General features: G+C 39.2%; 2 protein-coding genes across 2 annotated transcripts in view; one reads left to right on the forward strand and one right to left on the reverse strand.

The window, feature by feature from the left end:
- Positions 1-26,791, forward strand: part of LOC137257614 (sodium- and chloride-dependent glycine transporter 1-like) — a 74,820-nt gene that overhangs the window by 36,152 nt on the left and 11,877 nt on the right. Inside the window, exons 6-8 of the mRNA XM_067794934.1 lie at positions 18,586-18,689; positions 21,516-21,640; positions 22,731-22,843. Of these exons, the coding sequence (XP_067651035.1) occupies positions 18,586-18,689; positions 21,516-21,640; positions 22,731-22,843 (342 nt within the window). The remainder of the gene's footprint in view (positions 1-18,585; positions 18,690-21,515; positions 21,641-22,730; positions 22,844-26,791) is intronic.
- On the reverse strand, positions 2,452-4,610 carry LOC137257615 (uncharacterized protein KIAA1958-like). The gene is made up of 4 exons (XM_067794935.1): positions 3,883-4,610; positions 3,415-3,664; positions 2,955-3,193; positions 2,452-2,724 (listed from the first exon to the last, which is right to left on the reverse strand). Exons 1-4 carry the CDS (start codon positions 4,508-4,510, stop codon positions 2,501-2,503), a joined length of 1,341 nt encoding a protein of 446 aa, XP_067651036.1. The 5' UTR covers positions 4,511-4,610; the 3' UTR covers positions 2,452-2,500.

Here is a 26,791-nt window from a genome sequence, read left to right on the forward strand (position 1 = left end):
GTCAATCCCACTGACATTCGCCAAATATACTTACCTAGTAGTTTTAAGTGTAGGTAAGTATATTTGGCGAATGTCAGTGGGATTGACAGGACATATTTCAATACAGTTTAAAGATCTCACAACACTGTTTATTAATGTGTCCCAGCATAGTCACTGAAGTTCGGTCACTCTTGATTAGGGCTTTCACAAATAAGTTCAACTTCAATTGTCTGGTCCAAACTCGATTATTTACAGACCGCCGCCATATAGCTGGAATATTGCTGAGTGGGGCGTAAAACTAAACTCACTCACTCACTCACTCACTAATTTTCTTGACCAGAAAGACACAACACAAGGGTAACGAACAAAAGCTGTCGTAAATAGTTTCTGTAAACATCTTCTGTATTTCTTTATATTCACAGAACGTATTAAGGCTGAACTGATAATTTAGTGTCATGTGGAATTAATGCCATCAAGGGTTTGCTATATGTGTAAGTGTGCATGAGTGAGATGTGAAGTAATATCCGTTACGAATGGCGTTAAGAATTGACTTCTCACTATCACCTGTTTCTACATATCTTCGTTATGCACTGCACCATCAAGGTGACAGGGAAGTTTTGCACTCCCGGCACTGTGGGCGAGTGACTCAACATATAAAATAATCCATGCACAATAAGATAAAAGGCATTCGTGAGATCCCGTCATGTGCATATATAACCACAAAGAAAAGATCAACATGCTCAGACACGGATGACATGGAACGACAGTTTTTGAATTGGTTATCGTTACAACATGTAAACAGTGAGTGTTCGACAGCAACAACAGTCAGCAGTTGACAAACTGAATTCAAATAGTCAATGGTTCTCTATTCCGCTATTATGTTACAGTTAGCATGTATTATGTTGTAGAAACGGTACATTTCGAAGAGTGAAAAAGATTTTTTTCCTTTGTTCCATCACACAATGTCAATGTCATCCCTGGGCGTGGGACACGATGTGACTGAAAAGCAGATCAGCTCGGAATACATTCTGTGTTTCAAAGACAGCTTTTTACCATGAAATACATGCTAATTTGACAGTAGTTACTGTTCTAAATACGATCGATACGGTTTGTCAAGTATGAGAGGTTAGGTTAAACAGGGATTACCGTCGTACCTAAGATTATGTAGCTCATTTGACGACGTGCATGTGTGTGTATGTGTGGTCCAGATTCTTGTACTTGTTACATATTAGCGGTATTAAGTCAAAATGAGTTGAATTTTGTGCCATGATACTTATAAATGTATCCTCATCCATTTACAACCTCCAAAACAGGAAAAGATGTATTTTTGAGTAAAAGTAATTATTCTGGCATATTTTTAAAAAAATCGCCCTGACTTCGCTCATGGGCCAAATGTTTTTCGCCCATAGGCGAGATGTTTTTGAACGTCGGTCTCAATTAGCAGAATTAAGTCAAAATGAGTTGGATTTTGTGCCAAGATACTCATAAACATATCCTCATTCATTTACAACCTCCAAAACACAGGAAAAGATGTATTTTGAGTGAAGGCAAATATTCTCGCCCATGGGCCAAAATGTCTTTCTCCCATGGGCGAGAGTTTTTTAAATGGCTCTCATTTAGAGGAATTAAGTCAAAATGAGTTGAAATTTCTGTCATGATTCTCATAGATGTACTTTCATTCATTTACATCCTCCAAAACATTGGAAAAGATGTATTTAGGATAAAAGGAAATATTCTCGCCCATGGGCAAAATAGTTTTTCGCCCATGGGTAAAAATTTGTTAAATCGCTCTAAATTAACGGCATTAATTCAAAATGAGCTGAAATTTGTGCCACGGTACTTATGAACATACTTTCATCCATTTACAACCTCCAAAACATGGAAAAAGATCTATTTTGAGTAAGAGTAAATATTCTCACCCATGGGCCAAATGTTTTTCGCCCATGGGCGAGACCTTTTACAAAATCACTCTAAATTAGCCGAATTAAGTCAAAATAAGCTTATTTCGTGTCACGACACTAATAAATACACGTTCATTTATTTAACAACTGCAAAGCATGGAAAAAACATGTATTTTCAATGAATGTAATTATCCTCGTCCTTGGGCCAATATGTTTTTCACCCATGGGCGAGATTTTTTAAAATCACTGTCAGTTAGCAGAGTGAAGTCACAACAAGCTGAAACTTGTGTCATGATACTTATTAACATTTTTTCATTCATTTAGAACCTCCAAAACATTTATTCTGGACGAAATTAAACCCTCTCGCCCATGGGCCTGCCCATTGGCCACTGTTGGCCCATGGGAATGCCCGTGGGCGAGCGAGTTTAAATTTTGAGTTTTCGAAAAAACTTTTTTTTCATTTTTTCATCCTTAGCACATATACATAACAGCTGTCTGTTTAATTTTGCCAAATCCCTTGTGAGAGAGTGGCCACAGTGCTTAGAGTTTCTGGACTTTTGTGAGTCCAGAATTAAATTGTGACGTGTTATAGCTTTTATTCTGTAAACTGCACGATCGTTTTAGTTGAAATTAATAGTTAGAGAAATGTTCCTCCTGTTCTCTTCCGCGTTTACAGAGGTTTCCAGGTGCTTAGCTGTCGGTCCAGTATGTTCGGGAGACTTGTTGCCGGTAGCTGTTTGTTTGATATCCTTTTTCACCTTTTTCGCACGTACAATGTCTGACGCAGCTGCCTTCTGGGCATCTGCCGTCCTCTTGTATACTCTTACTACATCACTTCTATGACCTGCAAATAACATAGGTTAATTATAATTCCATAACTTTAAAACATGACTATATACTATATATCCACAATACGTATATATAATGAAAATGGGAAAATTTTAACAAAATGTATAGTCCTGTGGGAAAGTATTTTCCTTTCAAAATTGTTTGTTTATGGTTGATATTAAACAAGTAGATAAATAGTTGAAGTTTTATTCTTGTCAATGTATATTCAAAGAAACAGAAAATTACCTGTCTGTTCGCAAATGATCTGTTCATCTACGTTGGCCTCGTAGAGCCGGGTGGCAGCCGTTGCTCGGAGGGAATGGTTCGTTTTACGTCCGAGTATTCCAGCTTGACCGCAAATCCTACCAACAGTGTTTTGAAGTTTGTTGTGACCAACAGGGGTTTCCATAAACCAATCGTCTCCCTTAGGGACTTTCCGGGGTGTGAAATAGAACGCATCTTTATTCTTGAGGGACTGTGCCGCACTGGGGGAAAAAAAGAACAGAAAAACAGCATAAGTATACGCTCGCTGAAATTGATGTTTTTCGCAGCAGTGTCTTACTATATATAAACACAAATTTCAGCGATATCAAAACGAAATAGAAACTCCCAGAAAGAGAGCCACCCACCGTATATGCAATGTGTCATTTATCACTAATTTTTGCTGATAACATGGGTTAGGTTCAAATAGACAAAAATAACTCACCAGTAAGACATGTATTTCTGGACAATTCTGACATAGCAGTGGGATGGGGTTTCCAGGTTTTCATAGGCACGGACCTTCTTTGCAGTTAGTTTTCTATGGTTTAATCCGCCTTTGTTGGTTTTCGATACATCCTCTGTGTATTCCATATATCTCCGGCCGTGACAGTCTGTGTGCGGTCCGGTGATTTGTGGATTGTTACCCATCCTCAAACTCCGATGTTCTGTGCCTCCTCTAAGAGCAAAATGTAAGCCTAAGGATAAAAATAAAAAGTTATGAAATAAATTTATTTCATCTCAAACATGCATATCCTTAAATTTAAGGTTAAAACGGCACGTTCTATGAAGACTATGAAAAATCATGAAAAAACAAGCAAATGAATATGGCATGATAACAGTCATTGGTTACGAAATATCGCCTTCCTTTAGAGATGTATTTTTCTGACCAAGGGAAATTATTGTTTTAACTTACCCGTTAAATACAGCACAGTATCCAATAATTTTTGGGGGGTGTCATCTCCCAGCACGCCTTTCTCCCACAACTGTTGTTCTTCCGCCAACGTTATTACTTCTGTATGTTTTACTGTCGAAGGTCCCATCCCTTCTGCTGATCTCTCCCTCATAGAAGCATCCAATGCTCTACGGCTGTCTTCAAACTCATCATCATTGAAGATATCGAGCGACGACCCATGCAGTTTTAAAGAAGACGCTAACGAGGCGAACAAACCGTAAAGTGTTGTTGACTCGAACACGAAGTACTTGAGCGCCATGTTAAGTTTCTCAGCGTCCATATTTAGCAAATTCTCTCGCAAACAGACACTCCATAACCCAAGATTTTCTGAAACGGGCCGCTGACGTCTCTCTTCTTGCCACCTCTGAAAAACCTCCATTGCCCAGGTGTTTTTGTATTGTGTACTTTTTGGAATGCGGAGTTTCAGCTTTTCGTTTAGATCATAGGAAGTTAGTGGGTCCCCAAAACGCAATTTGAAATCATCCAGCATATCCAAGTTGCTACCCTCGTCAGGTGAAACCTTGTCAATCTGCTTCTCTATAAATGTATTTTGGGTTAGGAAGATGTCGTCGTCCTCTTTGTCACACATCCTGAGCGAACGCTTTCTACCAGCACGAATGTGTCTGATCTAACATGTGGTCTTAAAACGTGCTCACTCCACGTGCAAACTCTTAATATTATCGGGTAGCACGTGCATTGCGCGTGCAAGACAATGTAATAGATGCCAGTGGCATCTGAGTTGACACCGGCTGTTCCATCATTTGCGGGCTGTTCCATCAATGTTGTTCTGCTCAGTATATATACACAAAACATTTGCACAATTTGAAAATAATACACATTTGTGCTCTACATACATAAGGTGTAATAAGTCGTAGAAGTCTCCTCGGATTTTGTAGCAATTGGAAAACAGGGAAAACCAACTCCTCCATCTTATCACTATGTTGTGTTTTCAGACAACTTTTATCTGCAAACGATGACTATTTAATATATGTTTACGGTTCATAAGTAGAAGCCCGAGGTTTTACAAGCTCCGTCCCTGCTGCTCTCAGGTTTTACAATCTCGACCAAGACCTCGGAGTCGTGTTTTATCCTTTACTTACAACATAGCCGTTTAGCGCAGGTTGATATAATTCTAGCTTTTACGGATATACTGACAGGGTATATACCTAATTTGCCGTTAATCATAAAATCTGTAGTAGACTGTTTCACATGAAGAATATATTTACAATATGTAAGATGGACACGTCCGACGGTGGTAACATTTTCCTACCCCCAGATTTCGGCGCCATAGAGTAGGAGTAGGAGTAATATCAACAATTTCTTAAAAACACCAAGCTGGTCCTCATTAAGCTTATTTACATGTAGACCAGTTACATCATTTTCATCACTGTAAAGAAAACATTCAAGATCATGTATAACCCCAATTTTACACGGGAATTCTTTTGTTACCACATCATCATGTACAACTTCATGTGTTATATGGTCATACAGTTTTTTATAATATAGAAACATTTTCCACCTATATTACTTTGAATTAATTTACACCAAAGGCTGCTTCTACAAACAGTATCAAAATGAAATGTTTTACTAAAATCAACGAAACGCCAAACAGTTTCTTTTTGTAAACTTTGATTAATGTCAAGCAGTGATTCCAGAACATAAACTTGATTCATCTAAAGCCCACTTGCGCCTTACTTATTAAATCAATTTTGTCTGAATACCTTTGCAGTCGTTCACTTCAAATGGATGTGGAAAACTTTCCGAAACAAGTTATTACAGAAATTCCCCTGCAGTTACATAGTTCAGCTTTGGTTTATACCGTCGTTGCAAACACTGTTTAAAAGCTTTACATATAAAGCGTTGAATTATGGGCGGTTGCCATTATATGCTAGTTGTCAACACCACAAGCTGTTACGCAACTTGCTTGCAGCTGAGACGAAAATATCTTCAGTTATCCGGCGACTCGTAAAAACTCAGCAAGTGATGCGTGCATTGATTGTCGCTGTGATCGAAATGGGAGAACACGAGACGTTTCGTATGACTGCACGAATCTTCGGTCTGCAGTAATAAAAATAAACTTAGTTGTAGATATGCAAACCAAGTTTTCAAGAAAGTGTTGCATCAGATACAGTAATACCTATTTCATTGTTAAAATTGATCAGCTTGAAAACTAAAATATTTTAATATATGCCTGTGGAAACAGAAAAGTATGTTGACTGTGATAAGTGGTTTCTGTCACAGATAAAACTCAATGAGTATTTTATTGACACCCGTGTGTCTACCTGCCTGTCTGGTGATGACAAAATGCAGTCAATGCAAACCTTCAATTCACTGACCACGTGCAATGTTGACTCACCACCTGTAAGGCTGTACACCATACTGACCTATGGCTAGTGCATCGAGGCCTGAAATCCGTGTCTGTCATATTATGTAATTACACAGAGAGGCTGGTGTCATACTTGTACACATGACATGTTACTATGTTTGTGACTTGCAAACAAGCTGCATCCGTTTTTCTCGTAGTCAGTCGGTGCAAACTCAGGTTGTCAGTGTCAAGTCCTGCTTTGTACTTGGAGGAACGACAGTTTCCGACATATCATTTCAGTACGTGTTCATTGTGTCGAACGCATATACAGAGAGCATGTATTTTCAAAACCAAATTTGTATATAAATTCTTTATAGATAACAACCTCTTCTGTTGTCCAACACACAACCTGTTCCAGCTGAGATGTTTTCAACAGACTGTTCTACCAACGCAGTTAACTGTAGCTCATACAATACATATTCAGCTAATTACACAGGTCATAAGTGTTGGAGTATACAAATATAGTGAGTTATGCGATATATCACATACACTAAGTGAACAAAATGTTATAGAGCTGCATACTATTTTGAACTATGGGCAGCACATATAGTATTCCCAGAAATTATTGAGAATCATGTTGCGTCATGTAACTCATTACGTTTATTAACTTCTGGCGTTTTACTTACATAAACATGTTAAAACATCATCCTTTTACAGTCTCAGTCTTGTTTTAGTACTTTGTTAGACCTCCTCGCTCAGCAATGGATGCCTGAATACGCCTAGGCACACTACCCATCAAAGTTTGTAGGTAATCGTGTGACAGGGTATCCCAATATTGGACCACCTCGGCCTTCATATCTTCAATATTTCTCAGTCCCTTTTGGTTTATTCTGTGCTTCATGACTCCCCACACATTCTCAATTGGGGTTAGGTCTGGGCTGTAACTGGGCCAGTCTAAAACTTGAACATTTTCGCCCGGCAACCACTGTTTTGTGTAGCGCGCAGTGTGTTTTGGGTCATTATCATGCTGGAAAATCCAATCATCTTCATACAATGTTTGTGCTGTCGGAATGTCAACGTATCTTTCTTTTGTCAACTTTCCCGTGAAAACACACAATGGCGTCACTCCACGAGCCGATATGCCACCCCACATGTGAAACTTCGGGCTATGTTGTGGTCGCTGGTAGATAGGTTTGACAGTATCGTTGGTCCAAATTTTCACACAATTAGGGAAAAGCCAAACAGAACTTTCATCCGAAAAGAAAACATTATCCCAATCTTGATTTTCATGAGCCCGACACCAGTTTAAACGTTTTTCCTTTGGTGCATCTTTCATCAACGGCGAGGGAATTCCACGTTTTTTCACCCAATTAAGTCTCTGTAATTCCTGCCTAACTGTTTCATCGCATACCTGAGGACTTCCTCTGCTAATCATTTCATTTCTGATGTTCTCAACACTTTTCAATTTGCCCCTACTCACAATCTGCCCAAGTCTTCGGCGATCCACAACACTGAATTTCCTAGGCCAACCTGCCCCTGCTTTGTGCTCTATCCCGGTTCCTGTTTGAATATTCTTCAAAGTTCTGTATACTGTAGACAGAGGAATACCATGTCTACAAGCTAACACTTTAGCATCAGCCTCACCCCTTTCAAAATCATCTAGAATGAGCTTTCTTTTCTCTCTTGCTGAAAATTCTGCCATGTCAACACATGAAGCCGTCTGCTCAGACAAGGGAGATAACTCTTGACGTAATGAGCTGCCTTCTAAGCCTTCAAGAGTTGTCTCCCTTATTTAGTATGCTTAGTGCATAGTGAAAGCCCTTTTTCCAATCTTAGCAATCTTAGCATCATTATGATTATGCTATATCGGTTTCCCTGGGAGTCTTCCCTGTAGGTTCATTTCAAAGAGTAGACAAACTGGTTATCGAGTAATCAGCTATACAGGTACAGCTCATCATTAAGTGTAGGGGTGCTCCATTACATGTTCAGGTTCTTGAGTAGTCAAACTGGGAGTAGTCACAATGGGAAGATACCCCTCAACGTATCGCCAAATAAACCCGCTCATGAAAGATTTCGTTACACGTTAGTGCACACCCACCCGCTTTGACTGGGTTCGGTCTCCTCGGTGCATCATTTCGAGGGAATTTCAACTTGAGTTGACACAATAAATGCAAAACAGTTTCAAGTCGAAACAATGAATACAAAACAGTTTCTTTTCCTCTTTACTTGGGTCCGTCCTATTGCACAACTTAGTGCGATAACCAGTCCAGAACCTTTCGACTACTGCTAGACACATATTAGATGATCCTGCGCACTAAACACATTTGTGACAAGAGAGGCGGTACAACGAATTGGGCGAGTACACTTGGCTGCTACAGGTAGTTTGACGATTATGCACGTGCAATACATGCTAACCGTGACATGAAATCAACACTTGTCTCAATACTGTTAAAGAGATTTCAGTTGTAATAAAAATGTCCAAGTTAGGAAAACATGAGCAAATAGTTCATTCTCAGGCAAGGGAGATAGCATACAATGTTATTATGTATATGGACAAAAATTGTGCAACCAAAGCAGATTCTCTTTTACAAAGTAGCCTTGCCACTGGACTCTCAACGGCAACTTTAAAGCGCATTAAGGCAGAAGGTGGTAGGAGTGCGAGTGGACCTACATTTATCAGTCCCACCAAGTTGTGCAAACCCAAAACTTGCAGTTACAAGCTTGATGTTTTCGACCGGTGTGCAGTCCGTCAATTTGTACAAAGTTTATATGGCGTAAAAAAACAACTACCCACTTTGGATACGATGTATGATATGGCAAAGTGCCAGTTGAACTACAAGGGTTCTAAAGAAAGTTTTCGAAAAAATCTCAAAGACATGAGGTTTAGGTGGCGAAAAACGCAGTCAAACCTTAAACTTTTAATGGAACATAAAGACATTGTTTCCAAGCGTTTGCAATACATGCGTGCAATAAAGAAATATAGAGAAGAAAATCGAACACTCATCTTTATCGATGAAACATGGTTGCATGTACGCCACATTGTCCCAAACTGTTGACAACTTGACGGTGAAGTCGCAATAAATGGGGTTCAACCTCCGTCTGGCACCGGGCCTCGGCTTATTGTGGTTCATGCAGGGGACGAAAACGGTTTTGTTCCAAAAGCTTTGCTTGTTTTTGATTCCAAACTCCAATCAGCAGACTATCATGACGAGATGAACTTTGATAATTTTTCCAAATGGCTCCAGGAAATCTTGATCCCAAACCTTCCACTGCACTCTGTCATCGTTATGGATAATGCACCATATCATAGAAAGCAAGTGGACAAATGTACGACAACCGCTAACAGAAACGATGACATAAAAGCGTGGCTACAAAGGCACAATATCTCATTTGATGAGAAAATGCTTGAAGCAAAATTCAACAATCGGGCCCTGTGTACAGAGTAGACACAATGTTGAAGCAACGTGGTCTTGATGTACTACGTCTCCCTCCATACCACGCAGAACTAAACCCGATTGAGTTAAATGGGCAAATGTGAAAAATTATGTCGCTTCACAAAACTTGCAATTCACAAAAAGTTCCTTAAGAGTTGCCATAAATGAAAGGATGTCTGCAATCGGTGCAAAAGAATGGTCGGAATGTTGTGAACATGTTAAAGCAATTGAAGATGGTTACTGGCAACGCGAAATCGCAGTAGAAAGGACTTGCAAGTGATTCAGACACCGAGACTGATTCAGAGAGTGATACTTAAAGCATAAATCAGTAAGTCCGCCTAATTGTTCAGCATTGTTGTGTCTTGTATAATACTTGACACATACTATAACAGGTTTTTATTGTTCCCATACTTTGTCATAAAAAAGAGTAATCTTTGGTGAGTTGTCTGTATTTTTTATTTTTTTAGTCACTGATAAAGTCTGGTACTGAGTACTCCCCAAACCAACAAATTTGTGTACAAAGATATTTCTCACTGACTTATCAATGTCAAAAGGTATTTTCAGTTTTCTGTACACAATTTTGGTGACCATAATAAAAATATGACAGACATTTGGAAATATTGTTTGAATACTAACCATTTCTCTGGAAACGGTTATATAAATTTCCAAGACATGTATTCCCGGTCGATCACCAGCCGAATTATGGACGAAAATCAGCCCGTACAGAGAAATAGGAACAAAATTATGAATAAAAATATTTCTCCCTTGCTACTCTGATTAAGCCACCACCATTCAGTAACAGATAACTTATAACATATTAAAAAGTTAAATGAAACACAATTAACTATATGTAGTTATTATCTATTTAATATTTAGCAGACGAAAAGTCAACTTTACCCATTAAAACAACACCACATATTCCTTCGAATGATAAGACTGCAATTTCAGACATAAGATACTCATATTCCACGCTAACCTTTAGTTAAGACGAAGACAAATAGATGATTGGGGCATTGACAAGCATTTTAGATATTCAACAATTTTGTTTTAAAAAAAAACAGGAAAATGTCGTTTGCTTCGTGAAATGGATCGGTGGTCCTAAACATATTTGCTCAGTATATTGTGTTGATTCAATTTGTTGGCATTGTACCTGTTCCCAAATCGAGTGTGCTATAACAATTCATGCGTGAAACCAGGGATACTCTACAACAGGGATAGGTCACCCGCTTGCTTTCTTTACCATTTGTACTAATTAACGTGTGCCTCGTCATGCTCCAACGCACACAGTAACTTGGCTCATTCCCACTGCAGCTTCAGTTGTGTTTAACCAGGGAGACTATATAGAGTATATACGTTGTAGATTATCACTGGTTTAACAGAACTTCAGCCAGTTTATTGTATCAGTCGGAATTTTACAATGAATGAATTAATTATAAAAAAAATTAAGAGCAAGAATTATGTGAATGAATGAAAGAAATAAAGACAAAGAACAACAGAAAGAAGTACATATGTGAATGAATGAAAGAATAAATGATACACAGCGACCTTCCCTCCCACAACATGTTACTGAACGCAAAAGCATCGCGAGAACACGTGATAACATCAGCTGCCCTTTTAAAAAATCTACTTTGAGACATTTTTGTTTACATTAATAATTAATTCAGATATCTTATTGAATGTGGGGGAATGGAATGGACATTAACAAATGTTAACTGACACTGTCACACTGCCCTCAAAAATAAAGTGTAAAACTGTCACAAAGCGTTCTAAAACACCTTTCCAGCCTTGTCAAATAATAAGATCAACAAGAAAGAAAGAAGTTATGGAACTATAACCCTCAAGCATCAATGGCGCATCAGATCAGATCGGCAATATGTCATATTTTTCACACACCTCAAATACACCCTATCATTTTGTTTTAGATTATGGATCTATTACTATTACTTGCAAACACATTTCACCTGATAGTACATGACCCTCATATGAATTAAAGGTGTATGTGAAAGATGTTTTTAAGGAAGTAACTAGGGATACTCAAACAACGGCGTATAACATTTCAATGGCGAAATGTCATATTTTTCACACACCTCAATCACACCCTAACAATTTTTTAAGTCATGAAACTGTCACTATTACTTGCAAATACATTCCAACTAAAGGTATGTTTTCCTTCTAAAAATTAAACGAATATGTGAAAGAAGTTTTGATCGGCACAATTTAGTGACTAGTCCAAATGATGCTGTTAGTTTAACTTCATATGCTAGTTTTAAATTCAAATTATGATACTCTAGTTATTTTACCGCACTTTGACGACAGCTTTTATAACATATACATATTCTTTATACTCATCATTGTTCTCGTCACGATATGGCTGAAATATTGCCGATGTGACTATATTTGCTGGTTCTCATAAAATCCCCTAGCATCAAATAATCGCAACTCGAATCATCTCTCTTATTTCGCCTCGTGTTGGGAAAGAGGTACTAGTTTTCCCGGTGCATACGGAAATTACCGAGGCCTCACGAATGATTGCACAACTAAATCAGATGGAAACCAGTCATGAATCTTGAACACTCGCACCATGAAAGAGCCGTATTAGAACAGAGGCTTGTACGGAGATATGACAAGTAACCTCTGTGGGAAGAGAATGGTAAAAATGTACTTGGTGCTAAATTATTTTCGTCCAGCCAAGTTGTTCGTGGGGGATGCAGCAGATATCCCATATATATCTATGCCTATAAACGCTTTGTCAAATATTGGTGTAAGCTGTTGAAAATGTTGGCGTCACGTCTTCCTTAGAAATGTTAGTATTTAATGTTGCTAGATTTTTTTCATGGAGAAATTAATTGGGCTTCAAAACTTAGGCTTTTATTAAATAGTGTGGGATTTGGTTATGTATGGGAAACTCAGTGTCATTAAATAGTGTGGGATTTGGTTATGTTTGGGAAACTCAGTATATTAACAATATTGACTCATTTCCTTTTGAATACGTGATTAAGGCACAAAATATATATGAGGCATTAACATCTAGCTCTAGAATGTATTCTAGTCGCTGTACATGCATGTTTTAATACAATAAGGATGAAGCTATTCCATGAAGAAATCTCGCCTTCTGAACGAATTCACAACATTGTAAAATTACTCACCTATCCGGAAATCCGGTTTCCGTAACCCTCAGGTCATTTGTGCATACAAAATACTAAATTATGTGCATTTTTGTCTCGTATATCCGGATGGCTGAGCACCTGTATGTTTACACGCTTGGTTACCGAGGGCCTCGCGTTGCGTAACATGAAAGAAGGCGACAGTCTTTGAAGAGTGAGGAGATTAACTACCTCTGAGTAGCTAGGTGACACTGAGTTAATTTTAAGATTATATGTGATGCCTACTATGTTCGCTTGTTTTTGCGTTTCATTCTACATATGGCCCCTGGTTCAGACATCAGAAAATACGCTTATCATGACAGTTGCAATTAAAACACAAGTGTTCATTCGGATAAACGGGGCAATATATATCTAGCTATGTATCTATTTTACGCGAAAAGCTGCGTGCAAGCCGTTTGTTGCTTGTATGAAATAAACGTACTCCGAGCAGATGGCCTATATACGAGAATACAGAGAAGGAAGAAAACGGAGGATTGATATCATGTTGATATGTGAACAGTACCTTACAGACATTAATCACGCAAAACGACAGAGTCGGAGTCAAAATGTATCCTGTTTCATGAAGTGGTTTCCGTGGTGATCGCCACGGGACAATGGTTTACATTACTAGTCTGTATAGCTACGACCTCTGGCTGCAGAAATGGAACGTGTGCACTTTATGTAGGGTTGGTGGGATGGCCTAGTGGTTCAAGCGTTCCCTCGTCACGTCGACGACCCTGGTTCGATTCCCTACATGGGTAGAATGTATGAAGCCCATTTCGGCTTTCAGTTGCTGTAATATTACTTAACACCAAGCCCACTCAACTTTATTTTCTGGCATGACTGTGGATACTTATATGTTAAACGGCAACACGAAAATGTCAACGTTTGATTGCATGTTGTTTGGTAGCGTATTGTAGTGAGTGAGTGCGGTGCAGTTGTATTTAAAACCTCACGCTACACATTTGGTTTTAAATCAAATTTAGATTTTCTGATTTTCCAACACAGTTTATCACCTAATTTAACTACGTGTAGGAAGCTGTTTTGAACTCGATGAAAACCAACCATAATCTAATTGATTCTCGAACTGACCTTAGCCCGTGACATTCACAATTGTAAAAACTTTGTTTCCGGTGACCGAATTCCCAGTGAGGGTCCTGAGTGGGCAACATCTGGTCTTAGAAACCTGCGTAAACACCGGACTGAACTTTTACCCTGACTGTGTACACAAGCATCTGTTCACCGTTAACCAACTACACCGATATGTGATGTCCTTCTCGCTCAACTATACTGAACAGCAAAAGAAACACAGCTCTGATTTTTATCAAGTTTATAAAATAGGAGACATAAACATGACCGCTTACTTTTGAGAGATTTCATTTTTTCCGAAACATGAGTTTCTTTTGATGTTCTGTATATATTGCTCTATTTGTTATTCAGTTTTTTACCCCACGCAACACGATTTGCGGGGGGTATTAAAATCCTGTGGTGTACTGGTGCCTTTTGGTAGTTTTGGATTTCTGAATAAGATATTTGCGGTGTTTCCATGGCAACACAAGTTTCACTTCGACTGAAATTAGTGGTAGTGCTCTTTTCCAAAGCAGGACTATAAAAGGATTCCTCATTTCTTCACCAAACTTGATACATAGCTTGGTGTACTGGTGCCTTTTCATGATATTTGAAATTTGAGTAAAATATTTTGGCGTTTCCATGGCAACAAGGCTGACGAAGACTGAAACTGGTGGTTGTGCTCTTTTCAGGAGCAGAACATATAAAACCTCTCACTACTCTCCTTCCACTCTTCTATCTACACACCAAAACCTGAGCATAGTCATAACTTGTAAACATGTTCACGCAGGCTATTTCGCCGCTGCTATTGATACTGGAGGTGCATGTGTAATGTACTGTTCTGTCGTACGTCACGCTATGGGTGGTCGGGTTGCCATGTGGTTAAAGCATTCGCTCGTCACACCGAAGACCCGGTTACGATTCCCACATGAGTGCAATGTGTGAAACCTATGTCTTGTGTCCTGCTGGATGTTGCTGGATTTTTGTTAAAACCGGTCTAGAACCATATTCTCTCACTCTCAACTTGAACCTCACTTGTACTGTTTTGTACGGAAGCCTTTTATAGTTTTTCGTTTTTATACGTTATTTCTTTCCTGAAATTTGAAGATAGTTATTGAAAATTTCTAAATCTTTTTTTTTTTTTAAATTTCAAGGTAATAATCTAGAAAGTTCATGATAACGACTTAGAAATTTCATTTGTTTATAGAAAGTAAGAGGTACAAAGTTGAAATTGCAAGGAAATGGTTTCCGTAGTTTGAATACTATAAGTATTGTATCATAATATCACTACAGAAGCAAATATCTGTCCTTGACTGATTTGTGAGCTTTCCAAAAAATCCCAGTCTGCTGGCGACCTCACCAGCATGTGCAGTTGCCGTTGTTACCATGATACATACCGTAGAACGGCTGTGTCAACCCGTATGTTTGAGTAGGGCGGCTCCCTCAGCCTCCCGGATCTCAATGCGACCTTCAACGTTGCTACGTTTCTCTTGTGCGGGAATGAGCGTCTTTATCACAGTTTCGAGAGAGTATAATGTTCGGATATTTTCCCCTGTTGTGCACAGAGAACGTCTTCCGCCACTTAGAGAGAACGCCTGTGACCATTTACAGAGAATGTCTATGGCCCACTTACAGTGAACGTCTTCAGCCATTTACACAGAATGTCTATGGCCCATTTACAATGAACGTCTTCAGCCATTTACACAGAATGTCTATGGCCCATTTACAGTGAACGTCTTCAGCCATTTACACAGAATGTCTATGGCCCACTTACAGTGAACGTCTTCAGCCATTTACACAGAATGTCTATGGCCCATTTACAGTGAACGTCTTCAGCCATTTACACAGAATGTCTATGGCCCATTTACAGTGAACGTCTTCAGCCATTTACATAGAATGCCTATGGCCCATTTACAGTGAACGTCTTTGGCCTATATACAAAGAACTTCTTTGGTCCATATACGTCTTTAGCCACTTACCTAGAACGTCTTTGGCCCATATACAACGAATGTCTTTGGTTCAAATACAACGAACATCTTTGGTAATTTACAGAGGTCTTTAGCCATTTACAGAAAATGTTTTGGCCAATTATAGAGAACGTCATTGGCCCATTTCCATTCAAAGAAACTTTGGCTATTTACAGAGAACATGTTCATCAAAATACCAATTGGCTTCCTTGAGCGTTTGTTTCTAAGGTCTGACCGTGCTGGTTTTTATAAACACCTGCATTTTCTCACAGGTTATCTGGAAATCCCCTAAATAACCAACACATGTATCACTGACTGAAATACACGTGAAGTTGGTGCTACGTTTACTCCCTCATGGCAGAGATGATGTTAATATACACTGAATCACCCCAGTCGATGTACAATGTGTGGGGACGTTCTGAGTGAGTTGTTATAATATTGGAATTCAGTCTGCCACACAAAGCCTTGCTAAGCCTAATGTGCGTTGTAATGTGTTCATTAACCGCGTTAACGCATATCCACAATACTTGTTTGCAAATATATGTTGTTCTTTTGTCACTGTGCTGTTCACTTCAATGCAGGTCCAATTTTGATCTAAAAAATCGCAATTTGAAATATAGCGTTCATTTAGTTATATATAATTCAACATGCCACCGTTAAACGTGATTACATGATTGTATTCATAACAGTGCAGTTTTTATCCCTGGTTTCCACATGGCTCTCAGGGAAGGAAGCCTGAAGATCCTGACAGTCTGATTGACTGATTGATTGAATGTTTTTAAGTACCACCGCCCCAGTGTATTCAATAAAGCAATGCTTGGTTGGTTGTTTAACGCCGCACGCCGTTTAATAATCGTGTCTGGACCAGACAATCCAGTGATCACCAGCATGATCATCCTGGACCAGACAATCCAGCGATCACCAGCGTGATCATCCTGGACCAGACAATCCAGTGATCACCAGCGTGATCATCCTGGACCAGACAATCCAGCGATCACCAGCGTGATCATCCTGGACCAGACAATCCAGTGATCACCAGCGTGATCATCCTGGACCAGACAATCCAGTGCCAGACAATCCAGTGATCACCAGCGTGATCATCCTGGACCAGACAATCCAGTGATCACCAGCGTGATCATCCTGGACCAGACAATCCAGCGATCACCAGCGTGATCATCCTGGACCAGACAATCCAGTGATCACCAGCGTGATCATCCTGGACCAGACAATCCAGTGATCACCAGCATGATCATCCTGGACCAGACAATCCAGCGATCACCAGCGTGATCATCCATCTGTGCAATTAGGATACGATGACATGTGTCAATCCAGTCAACGAGTATGTCAACCAGACCCCTTCAGACGTCTCTTCCGACAAGCATGGGTTACCGAAGGCCATTTCTAAGATGGATCTCCGTACCAATGTTTAAATGAGGTCATAGCATCGGTCCGGAAAACCAAGACCTTTTTTACCTGAAATGATGACATATTGGTGACACTGGAATAATAACATAACGAAAGCAATCAGATGTCATCTCAAATCGTGAAACACTATTAAAAACCGAAACTAGATTGATGCATTGCGTTTTTGTACAGGCTGGGTCAGCATGTTTCAAACGGTTTAAAATGTAGCTGCCAGCGTTTTCAGTCCAACAAAGACGCATGACCACAAAGTATGGATTAGCACCATTTACATCTGTGATCCTATGAAAGTTCATGTACACGTCGATCTTTACCAGCCAACAGCCCAAATTTCAGTCTTCAGATTGACGTCCAGCTGAATATTCTTTGCGAAAGATGTTTTTCTCAAAAGCCTTTCTGCAGACTATGATGTCCTGGACACAGATTCTGGGTACATAAATCTGCTGTATTTATAGGCCTACAACGTTTCCCGCAAGTTATCGTACTGGTTATAGCTTTGATGATAATCACAAGCAGTTGCATGGAATATAGTATTAACTATACAGTGAAAGACCCAAATCTCCAGAACACTGAATCAGCCAATCATGAACAATATGCGACGTAGCTGTCACATGAGATGCAAGATATCTGGGATGCAAAGAAGGCTATTTATTTATTAGATATAATTTATCAGATATTGTAATCGTGTACCTCAACACTGTGTTAATGGCATATTCTTGCATGGGTACCTTATACTTCCTACGTTCACCGTGAGTTGGTTTTACATCGCGTTTTACAATATTCGGCAATATCAGGGCGGCGGACACCAGTAATAGGTTTGTACACATTGTACCCATGAGCAGAATCAAACCCGGACAAACAACTAATTTTCCCACTGAAAGAATGAAAAGATAGTATTCCTACAAGAACTTGATGGTGTAGAAATCAATTTGTTGTGTCTGTCAGTTTGTTATACGTGTGTATGTTGTGAACGTATTCTACTGATTACTGAAAACTCAAATTTTACAAAAATGATGAGGTAGCCCAGTTGTTAAAGCGTTAGCTCGTCACGCCGAAAACGTGCTGCACGTTGGTATGGTGTCAGATGCCCATTTCTTTGTGTACCCCGCCGTGATATTCATGGAATGTTGCTAAAATCAGTGCAAAACTAAACTCAATCAATCTTAAATAATCGAATGTTTGTTTTTCAGAAGCAATAGTTTCTTCTCATACATCACCTTACATGTTCTGTCTAATATACCGAATAATTGCTGGTATAAAGGGGACATTGATTTAGATAGTTAATACGATTCAGTCGGAGTTAAGAGAGGGTTGTTGATTTTCAGGTATGGATAGAAGCTGGCTCACAGGTCTTTTACTCACTCGGACCGGCATGGGGCTTACTTATCGTCATGGCAAGCCACAATAAGTTCACCAACAACTGTCTCAGGTCAGTATATCGACAGTGCTGTGTGACGTAATATGACGCCACTCTGACGTCACACACGTCACACAGCTTCCTCTCTGTGTGTTAGTGTATAATTTATAGACATTTCTTTCAGGCTTTATCTCCAGCAGCATGTCATATTAAGTGAAACCATACTTTACGACAATAACACTGATGAAATCCTGCATTCGCTTAAAGTACAAAACAACGAAACATTTGAATTATATTTTTTTTTCTCTGGCACTTAATCTGCATAATATGCCCGCTTTATCAACCCTGGAGTGCGTCATCTTTTATGATTGTGATCACGATCAAAGGAATACCAGACGCCAAAACATCTAACAAGATATAATAATAAATTATATCGCATCAAAATGTATTCAGTGGTGAAACAAAATCTTCCACTGAAAGTCTTTCCCCATCCCTTCCCGGTGCACGTGTACTCGGACGTAGCCAGTGGTCGAAATGAAAGCCCTGTTCATTCGCAAGGTTTCTACCGAGGACATTTTCTGTCTACAAATTGGGCACGAAAAGAAACAAAAGTCACTTTAAACAAGCTATGTCCTATGTGCATCTACCAACACTGACAATATCACAACTGGGTTGCTTTGTTTATGAAACAAATAACGGATCATATTGCAAACGACATATTCTGATGGCTTGAATCAATGATGGATACGGTTAATTTGCATACTCTCTAATGTCAATCAAATATCCTTTAATGCTATCTAGCAGTTCAGTTATCCTTCCAAGTTTACATTTTGTTTAAATGCATTTTAAGTATTCAAATTCATAATGTTTTTTGTGGAGTGTTGTTTCTAAATGGTTGTGAAGGAAGCATATTTTAAGACTATCTGGCTGACATAACTCATTCAGACAATAGGAAATATCCTAAAAAATACAATTTAGTTAACATTTGAAATCAAATTTACTCTTAAGATATGCTTCGAAATATCTTCAAATGATGCTTTCATTCTATGACAAACATATCCTGCCAACATCTTCAAATGATTCTTTAAGAAACAATTTCTACCAATATCAAGTTCGCTCCCTACAACACAATGTAGACATGTTTTCAAAGGAAGCATCATGAAATATTATTTAACTTATAGGTATGCATTTGAAGATAAATAGCAATGTATTTAGAAACAATATTTCAGTTACAGTCCGATAGGTATCATATTAAAGATACTATTCTGTGTGTTCACATGTTTATTTTACATCTTCACATTCGGAGAGCTTTTCAAATACATCGACATATTCAAATTCGCAAGTATATATCCATAAACGCTCAAGATGTTTAAATCACGTTGTAATTGGCCTACATATAACGGCTTTTGATTCCTAAGCGAAATCAAGCGCGAAATCTCCAAATGGTTTGTGCCTTTTTCCCTCTTGTAGGTGTCGTGCGTGGCATAATGGTTGGTTGTGGATATTCTGAGACGTTCGGATGCTGTGTAATAATGTTCTTTTGCATATATCCAAACTTGGGAATATGTCTTGCCACATCCAGTCAAGAAAAAGAATTGCTTAATGTGATTAAATGGTCGTTAGTTGCGTGGCAAACAATCTAATTGGGTTCGTTAACTGTTAGTTAGATTATGTCTTTGTTCTTACTCATCCAATAGTCTTTAAAATGTTGGATGCACTGATCGGTTCATTACTTAGGTGATTCTGATTCTAGTTGTTTATTATGGACTCATTTGATGATCAACGATGAGGATTCCTTTGCACAGTAACACGGATCCTTTTTGTTCGGCAAAACCTTTGAGTAATTGTAGGTGGTCCATTTGTGTGGTTACATGTCATGGATGGACATGTTCATTAAAGATGGTCAATCATTCAACAGTCAGTTAAATAAACCAGATGGCCCAGTTTGTTTTGCATTCGCTTCATTTGAATCTTTTCTGGCTTGTTGTTGGATTACTCCCAGTTCATGGATTTCAGTGGGTTACAAATCACTCCAAGAAGAACCATTCCAGAGACACGGGACCAAGGATGTTCAGCATTGATCTCCCAAAGAGTTCTTTTCTCCTTGTTGTTAGGAAAGCACAACTCATGTCTAGAATCGCCGAAAATATATAACAAAATGGAAAATTAGTCAACGCGATCAACTCCTGTTTCCCCAAAGATGTTCCGGCTGTTAACCTTTGTTTTCAGAAGGGATGACAAGAGGCCAATTGGTCTTGAGAGACAGGCAACTCGAGCAGGTTTGAGGGAACATCGTTGGGCAACCAGGCTGTGAAGCAATTTGAAATGACTCTGCGTTAAGAGAAGCATATGTCTCTTGGAGGCTATAACCTTGGAGAATACTTGTCTAAACACTTTAAGAGGGGACAGGAGGGGTTATCATCAAAATTACATGAAATAATATAGTCTTGTATAATCCATATATTGGAATCATGTCCCAGTATTTGGTATTTTCCAAGAAAACAGTTTTCAAGAGACAGTTTTTGAACAGACACAAAGCGTGGTTGACAGAAGTTTTGTCATGTTTTCCTGGCAAACATCCATGAGCGAAGATGCAGGTTGACAAGGAATTCAACTATCATCTTTTAAGAATTGAAAATCAGATTTTTCGTTTGTCAAGCAATGTAAATATTGGACGCTATCAACGCATATAATATTTTTAATGAAAGAATTATGATTTTAGTTTAAGAAGAAAGAAGATATAAGCTATGTTGACGACGAAACTTACCTTCGCTCTTCGGATTGCCATCCAACTACGTAGAAATTTGACACGGCGATATTAATGCATTACACCAATTCCCAGCACGGTCCTTTAAGGACGTGCCTTATGTGCTCAACGCTCTTTTCTTGTGTTTTCAGAGATGCAGTGCTTATCACTTTCCTTGGGGAAGGGACCAGTTTATATGGAGGCTTTGCCATATTTTCAGTGCTTGGATTTATGGCACAAAAAGCTGGAGTCCCCGTATCAGAAGTTGTTAAATCAGGTTGACTCCAACACTCAAAATTATGCTTGCATTTAAAAACCAATGAATAGGAAGGGGAGGTTACTGTTAATGTGGACGGGTGATAACTCAACACCTTTTTGGGGATGGCCGTTGTTTCTTGTGGACACTTTGTTCGTCACTCCAAGCACTCATGGGGCAGGAAACAGAGCCAAGTCCCGAATTACGGACAGTTTTTTATGCATGCACAGAAATACTAGATTGTTTTATACAGCGAATGCAAATCTGCATGTTACTAAGACGGAAGGGGTGATTGAATGGGTACATCATGCTGTTCAGACGGAATAAATCTTTTCACAATATATCCTCATGCTATGCCTCTTAACATAAACATTTCAAAGGGTATTATTTCAATCTTTCCGTTCTTTATTTAACTGAAATATCTTATAATTATATATTACATTTTTTGTTATTTTTTTTCCTATCCCAAGAAATAATCATGTCATATTTGCCTAATATTTGTTCATAGATCTAGATCTGTCTGTATCTCATGCAAAACGACATTTTACTGGATATGGATGTATTTTACTATATTGCTTAAACTATGCAATCAAGTCTATTTACAGCCATATGTTTTATGTACATATTTCACTGATATTTTGTACTTGGCATCATAACCATTTTAATCACTATCAGTCTACTAGAACTGCGATGCACTGACGTATTACATATTAGCGACTAATAAGTTTATATTTGTTGTATATCTTGACAGCTTTGTGCGAAACGATCCCCTAGCCTTATTTCCGTTTCCCATTCTCAAACTAAACATAATTATTAATCACCAAAACGCAGCCTCAAGCAGTGTTCTTAAGCGTGTTCCAGTATTAATTTTGATAACTGTTCGCTTTACATTGTTCGACTAACGAACTTAAAACTATTCCAGGAAACAATATTAATATGATTACAGGTAAGTTGAAGGTGAAATATGCTTTACTCATGTTGCAAACAAAGAGCCATCGCATTTGGAACAGTATTTAGTACTTTGTTATAGAAACGTTACATTCTTCGAAGAAAATGTATAAAGCACGTGTGCTGTTTTGAAAGTATTCTAACTCTGAAGGTTGTATTTCAGGGCCAGGACTTGGGTTCATTGCTTATCCTGAGGCACTCACAACATTGCCTCTTCCTCAACTCTGGAACATCCTGTTCTTCCTGATGCTGTTGACGGTTGGTCTGGACACACAGGTATTGTTCTTATTGAATTTAATGCTTTGTACAAATAAGATACACCGATCTATCTGAAGGTAATAAATACAAATGTATTTTGAGCTTGATGTTAAGTGAGTCGTAGTTTATTATTTCAATATATGTGGCCACAGACTGATTTTGCAAAGCGTAGACTGACAATTGAATATGTTGCGCCACAAGCACATGTAATGTTTGAATGCAACAAGTTATATCTGGTACAATATACATATAAATATAGAGGTGGTAGGTCATGTAATGGGCACTTCCTTGCTCCTCGGTGTAAGAGCAAAAAGGCTAAACTTGCAAGATAATTCATTGCGAAAGTATTGTTGGTGGTTAATAAAAGCTTGCATTTACGCTCCGATGGATTTCTTTTATAATAACCCGGCAGTAAATTTCTTCTCAGGTCATTATAAAATGGACACAATAGACCGACATGGTATTCTGTTAATTCATTTGGGTGGACACAAAATGGACAAAGTCTTCCACTTTTGGGTATGCTAAATTTTCTACCCTGTGATATTATGAGAGGTTCGAAACTGTAAAAAAACGGATTTAAGGAACTTGATTGATCTGAACCAGGTAAAGCAGTGTTGAAATCCAGAAGCAAGGGACACATTCATTAATGACGCATGGGTTTAAATCGACGACACAAATCTGAAGTTTGCTTTGTGTACATGTTCTGAATTTAGAGCACAACATGTTTGTTAACATGTTTTCAGTATCAGATTGCACTGACGCAAGCTTAATTTATCTCCGTTATTGTCACATTACATCAGTTTCACAGAAATTCTTCTTCACGTATGTTCGTTATTGTTGGTCATGACAGTCATTATGTGAATATGGACTGTTCCTATTGTTTCATCTCTGGTCGACAGCCGTTGTGTTATCTCAACTCGTAAATGATATCGTTTTCTCTACAGAGGTCTTGATTTCCCACCAATGTCTCTTCTTTCCCTCACCGTCTTCCCCTGCACAAATTCGACCACTCTAATATCCCAACTTTCCTCCACGTACACAAGAACACGCATGCATTCCACACCCCTTTCCCATCTCCCCACCACGCCCAACGAACACGCATGATATATTCCCCGTTGTGTTTCCACAAACACCCACGTTGATTCAAATATAGCACACGTGTTTCATCTGGCATGCACTGCAAAAACCGCAGGAGATTGTTTAAGTCGGGAGACATATAACGACACTTTACAAAGTTCTTTGTTCATTGCCCTTTGTCCCTTTTAACGTGTACCGAGCTTTCATTCGGGTCAGGTTGGCGAGGTCATTGTGACCGAGGTTGACATTTTCCAGAAAGTGCAAGATGTCTTTATCCTAAAGTACCCGTGAAGATGAGGGGTAGAATAGGCCTTCAGTAACCCATGCTTGACTTAGAGGGGGACCGTTTTGTCCCGAATAACGGGATGGGGTGGTCAGACTCGTTGACTTGGTTGACACATGTCATCGGTTCCAAATTGCGCAGATCGACGCCCTACTGTTGATCACTGGATTGTCTGGTCCAGACTCTATTATTTACAGACCGCCGCCATATAGCTGGAATATTGCTGAGTACGGCGTAAAACTAAACTCAATTACTGACACTCTGCTCTCTCAATCTCTCGCTTCTCTCTCGTTTATCCTCCCTCACTTGGTACCCGTCTGTGATGACCTTTTGACCCTTGCAGTTTTATCATTATATAATGACTTTCTAGCCATGAGCGTCCCATCATATCCCCATAATGTTATTGTGATAACACAATTCATTATCCAAACGTCGTCAAGGTCTAACTTAGTTACCCAAAGAAAGACTGCTCTTGGAAACCGGTTTCGTTTATACAGGGCGAAAATATTGAGAAAAATGGGAGAACGGGTATATTTGGAGACATGACGGTGATAATGCGAAACATACCGAGTCCTGACAAAATACGTCTGTTGTTGATGACCTTGAGAGAAGCGGAACTTGAATTCCTTTTTGTTTTGTATTCAACGCGCCACTTAGCAATGTCCCAGTTATAATCCGGTGGTCTAGATACAACCCAGTGATCAACAGCAGGAGCATCGATCTGCACAACTTACATATGACATGAGTCAACCAATCCAGCGAGCCTGACCACCCGATCCCGTTAGTCGCATCTTACGACTAGTGGGGTGATCTGCACGGGTTCTGCGGTTTGAGTGGGTTGTTGGATTGAAATACGGATCAGCGATTAAACGAAGTGGTCTCTGAACATGAAGTATCAGTTTCCTGTCGATACAGTTAAATATAAACGGAACAGAGAACTCAAGAGCCGGAAGCATAATATCGATGTTTTGTGTTCCATATATAGCACTGCACTACAATAACGTCACACCACACCGGCGACATGACGTCACAATCCTAAAGAAATGCGACTTTTTTCCACACTAAAACTGTAATGAATCTAGAAATATAATTTGTGCTCACTTTGCTTGAGACGATAAAAAATGTCAACAAACGAAGTAATTTGGATGCAAACATAATGAGTACATGATCTGTCCACTTTTTCCATCGTTTCTGTCCACACATTATCTATACAGGAAACCGAACATTGACATCTTCTTGATTATTTGCACACGTGAATGATTTTATGAACAATGATAGGACATATCTAGTTACCGGTGACCTTTCAAAGTACCAATCGTATCGGTACTGTAGCTCACTGTAATGACATCATAACATATGGCTGCTAGAACATTGTCGCTTTCAAAATACACACTCCCATTAGTTTCAACATGTGTGGTACATGGTGAAGTGGGGAAACCTACCTGCCAGTATTTCGCGCTCATATTCTGGATGTTTCGGAAGAGTAGATATCCGATTAATAGAGACGTTGACAGCATGGTAATACGAAGTTAAAATTAACATTCCGAACATGTACCAACTTCCGAAACATTTCTAGCACGTCTCAGCTATAGTCTTAAATAATGTTTTTTTCAGTAATGGTAGAAACAATTTAACAAAATTGAAGTTTTCGGATGTTTGCTTGAAACGGCGTAAGGGTCCCTTGCTCAAATATTGCAAGTGGAGCTAAACATTATACAATTAAAAAAACTGCTGGCAAGCAATGCCCACGTGTATTTACCCATGAGCCTGCAGCCAGTGTTTGATAAGCATATGTTCTTCTCGCCAACGGATCCCGGATATCCTGCACGTTATTGCGGAAATGCATGTGGGAGAGTCACCCAGACATAGTTCGACTGCTGGAATCTGGACAGACTTACGCCAAGTCTTCCAAACGTATAGTTGTCATCCAAACAAGAGTTTCCTTAAGAAGCAAACAGACTCGGGTCATCCGATTGGCCATTCCCACTGTATATTTTATTTCCAACCAATCGGATGGCCCGAGTCTGTTTGTGCGGATCTGCTCAGATCACTTGAATGTCAAGGTCACTTATGGCCGACAATTGAGTAGGATTGCGACCGAATTTGGTGAAAATGCTTGCTTACTGTCGAGAAAATGACATGTAGTTATTACAATAAGTTTTCCGACCCGCGGAATGCGGCAACCGATCGAATACAGGCCAGCGCCGGTGCTATCAACGTGACTGGAATTAATAAACGAATTTAAAAGGTGAGTTTTCGCCGTATTTAGTGATCCATGATTTGAGCGTGAAATTGCGGAGGTAGCTGTTTTCGATGATTCGTGGCGTATAACGTTTGAAATAATGATCTGATTGTGACCATTTATAGCTCATTTTGTAGGGAAATCATCTGGCCTTCGATCCGTTGGCTTCAACTGGGCCTTAAAAAATATTTTACGCGGTGACATGTAACTTTGATCGAGGAGGGGATGGTTTCCTCGTTACATCCCTTTGATTTGACATAGTGCTAGGGTAGGGTCTATACGCCTATACATCCTTCGAACGCCGTTTCTAAGCGATACAAGCCCCTGTGTTCAGCGTAACAACCCAGCCTGCATGAAACATCTG

The sequence above is a fragment of the Haliotis asinina genome, chromosome 12 (assembly GCF_037392515.1).
Source record: "Haliotis asinina isolate JCU_RB_2024 chromosome 12, JCU_Hal_asi_v2, whole genome shotgun sequence".
NCBI classification, from domain to species: domain Eukaryota; kingdom Metazoa; phylum Mollusca; class Gastropoda; order Lepetellida; family Haliotidae; genus Haliotis; species Haliotis asinina.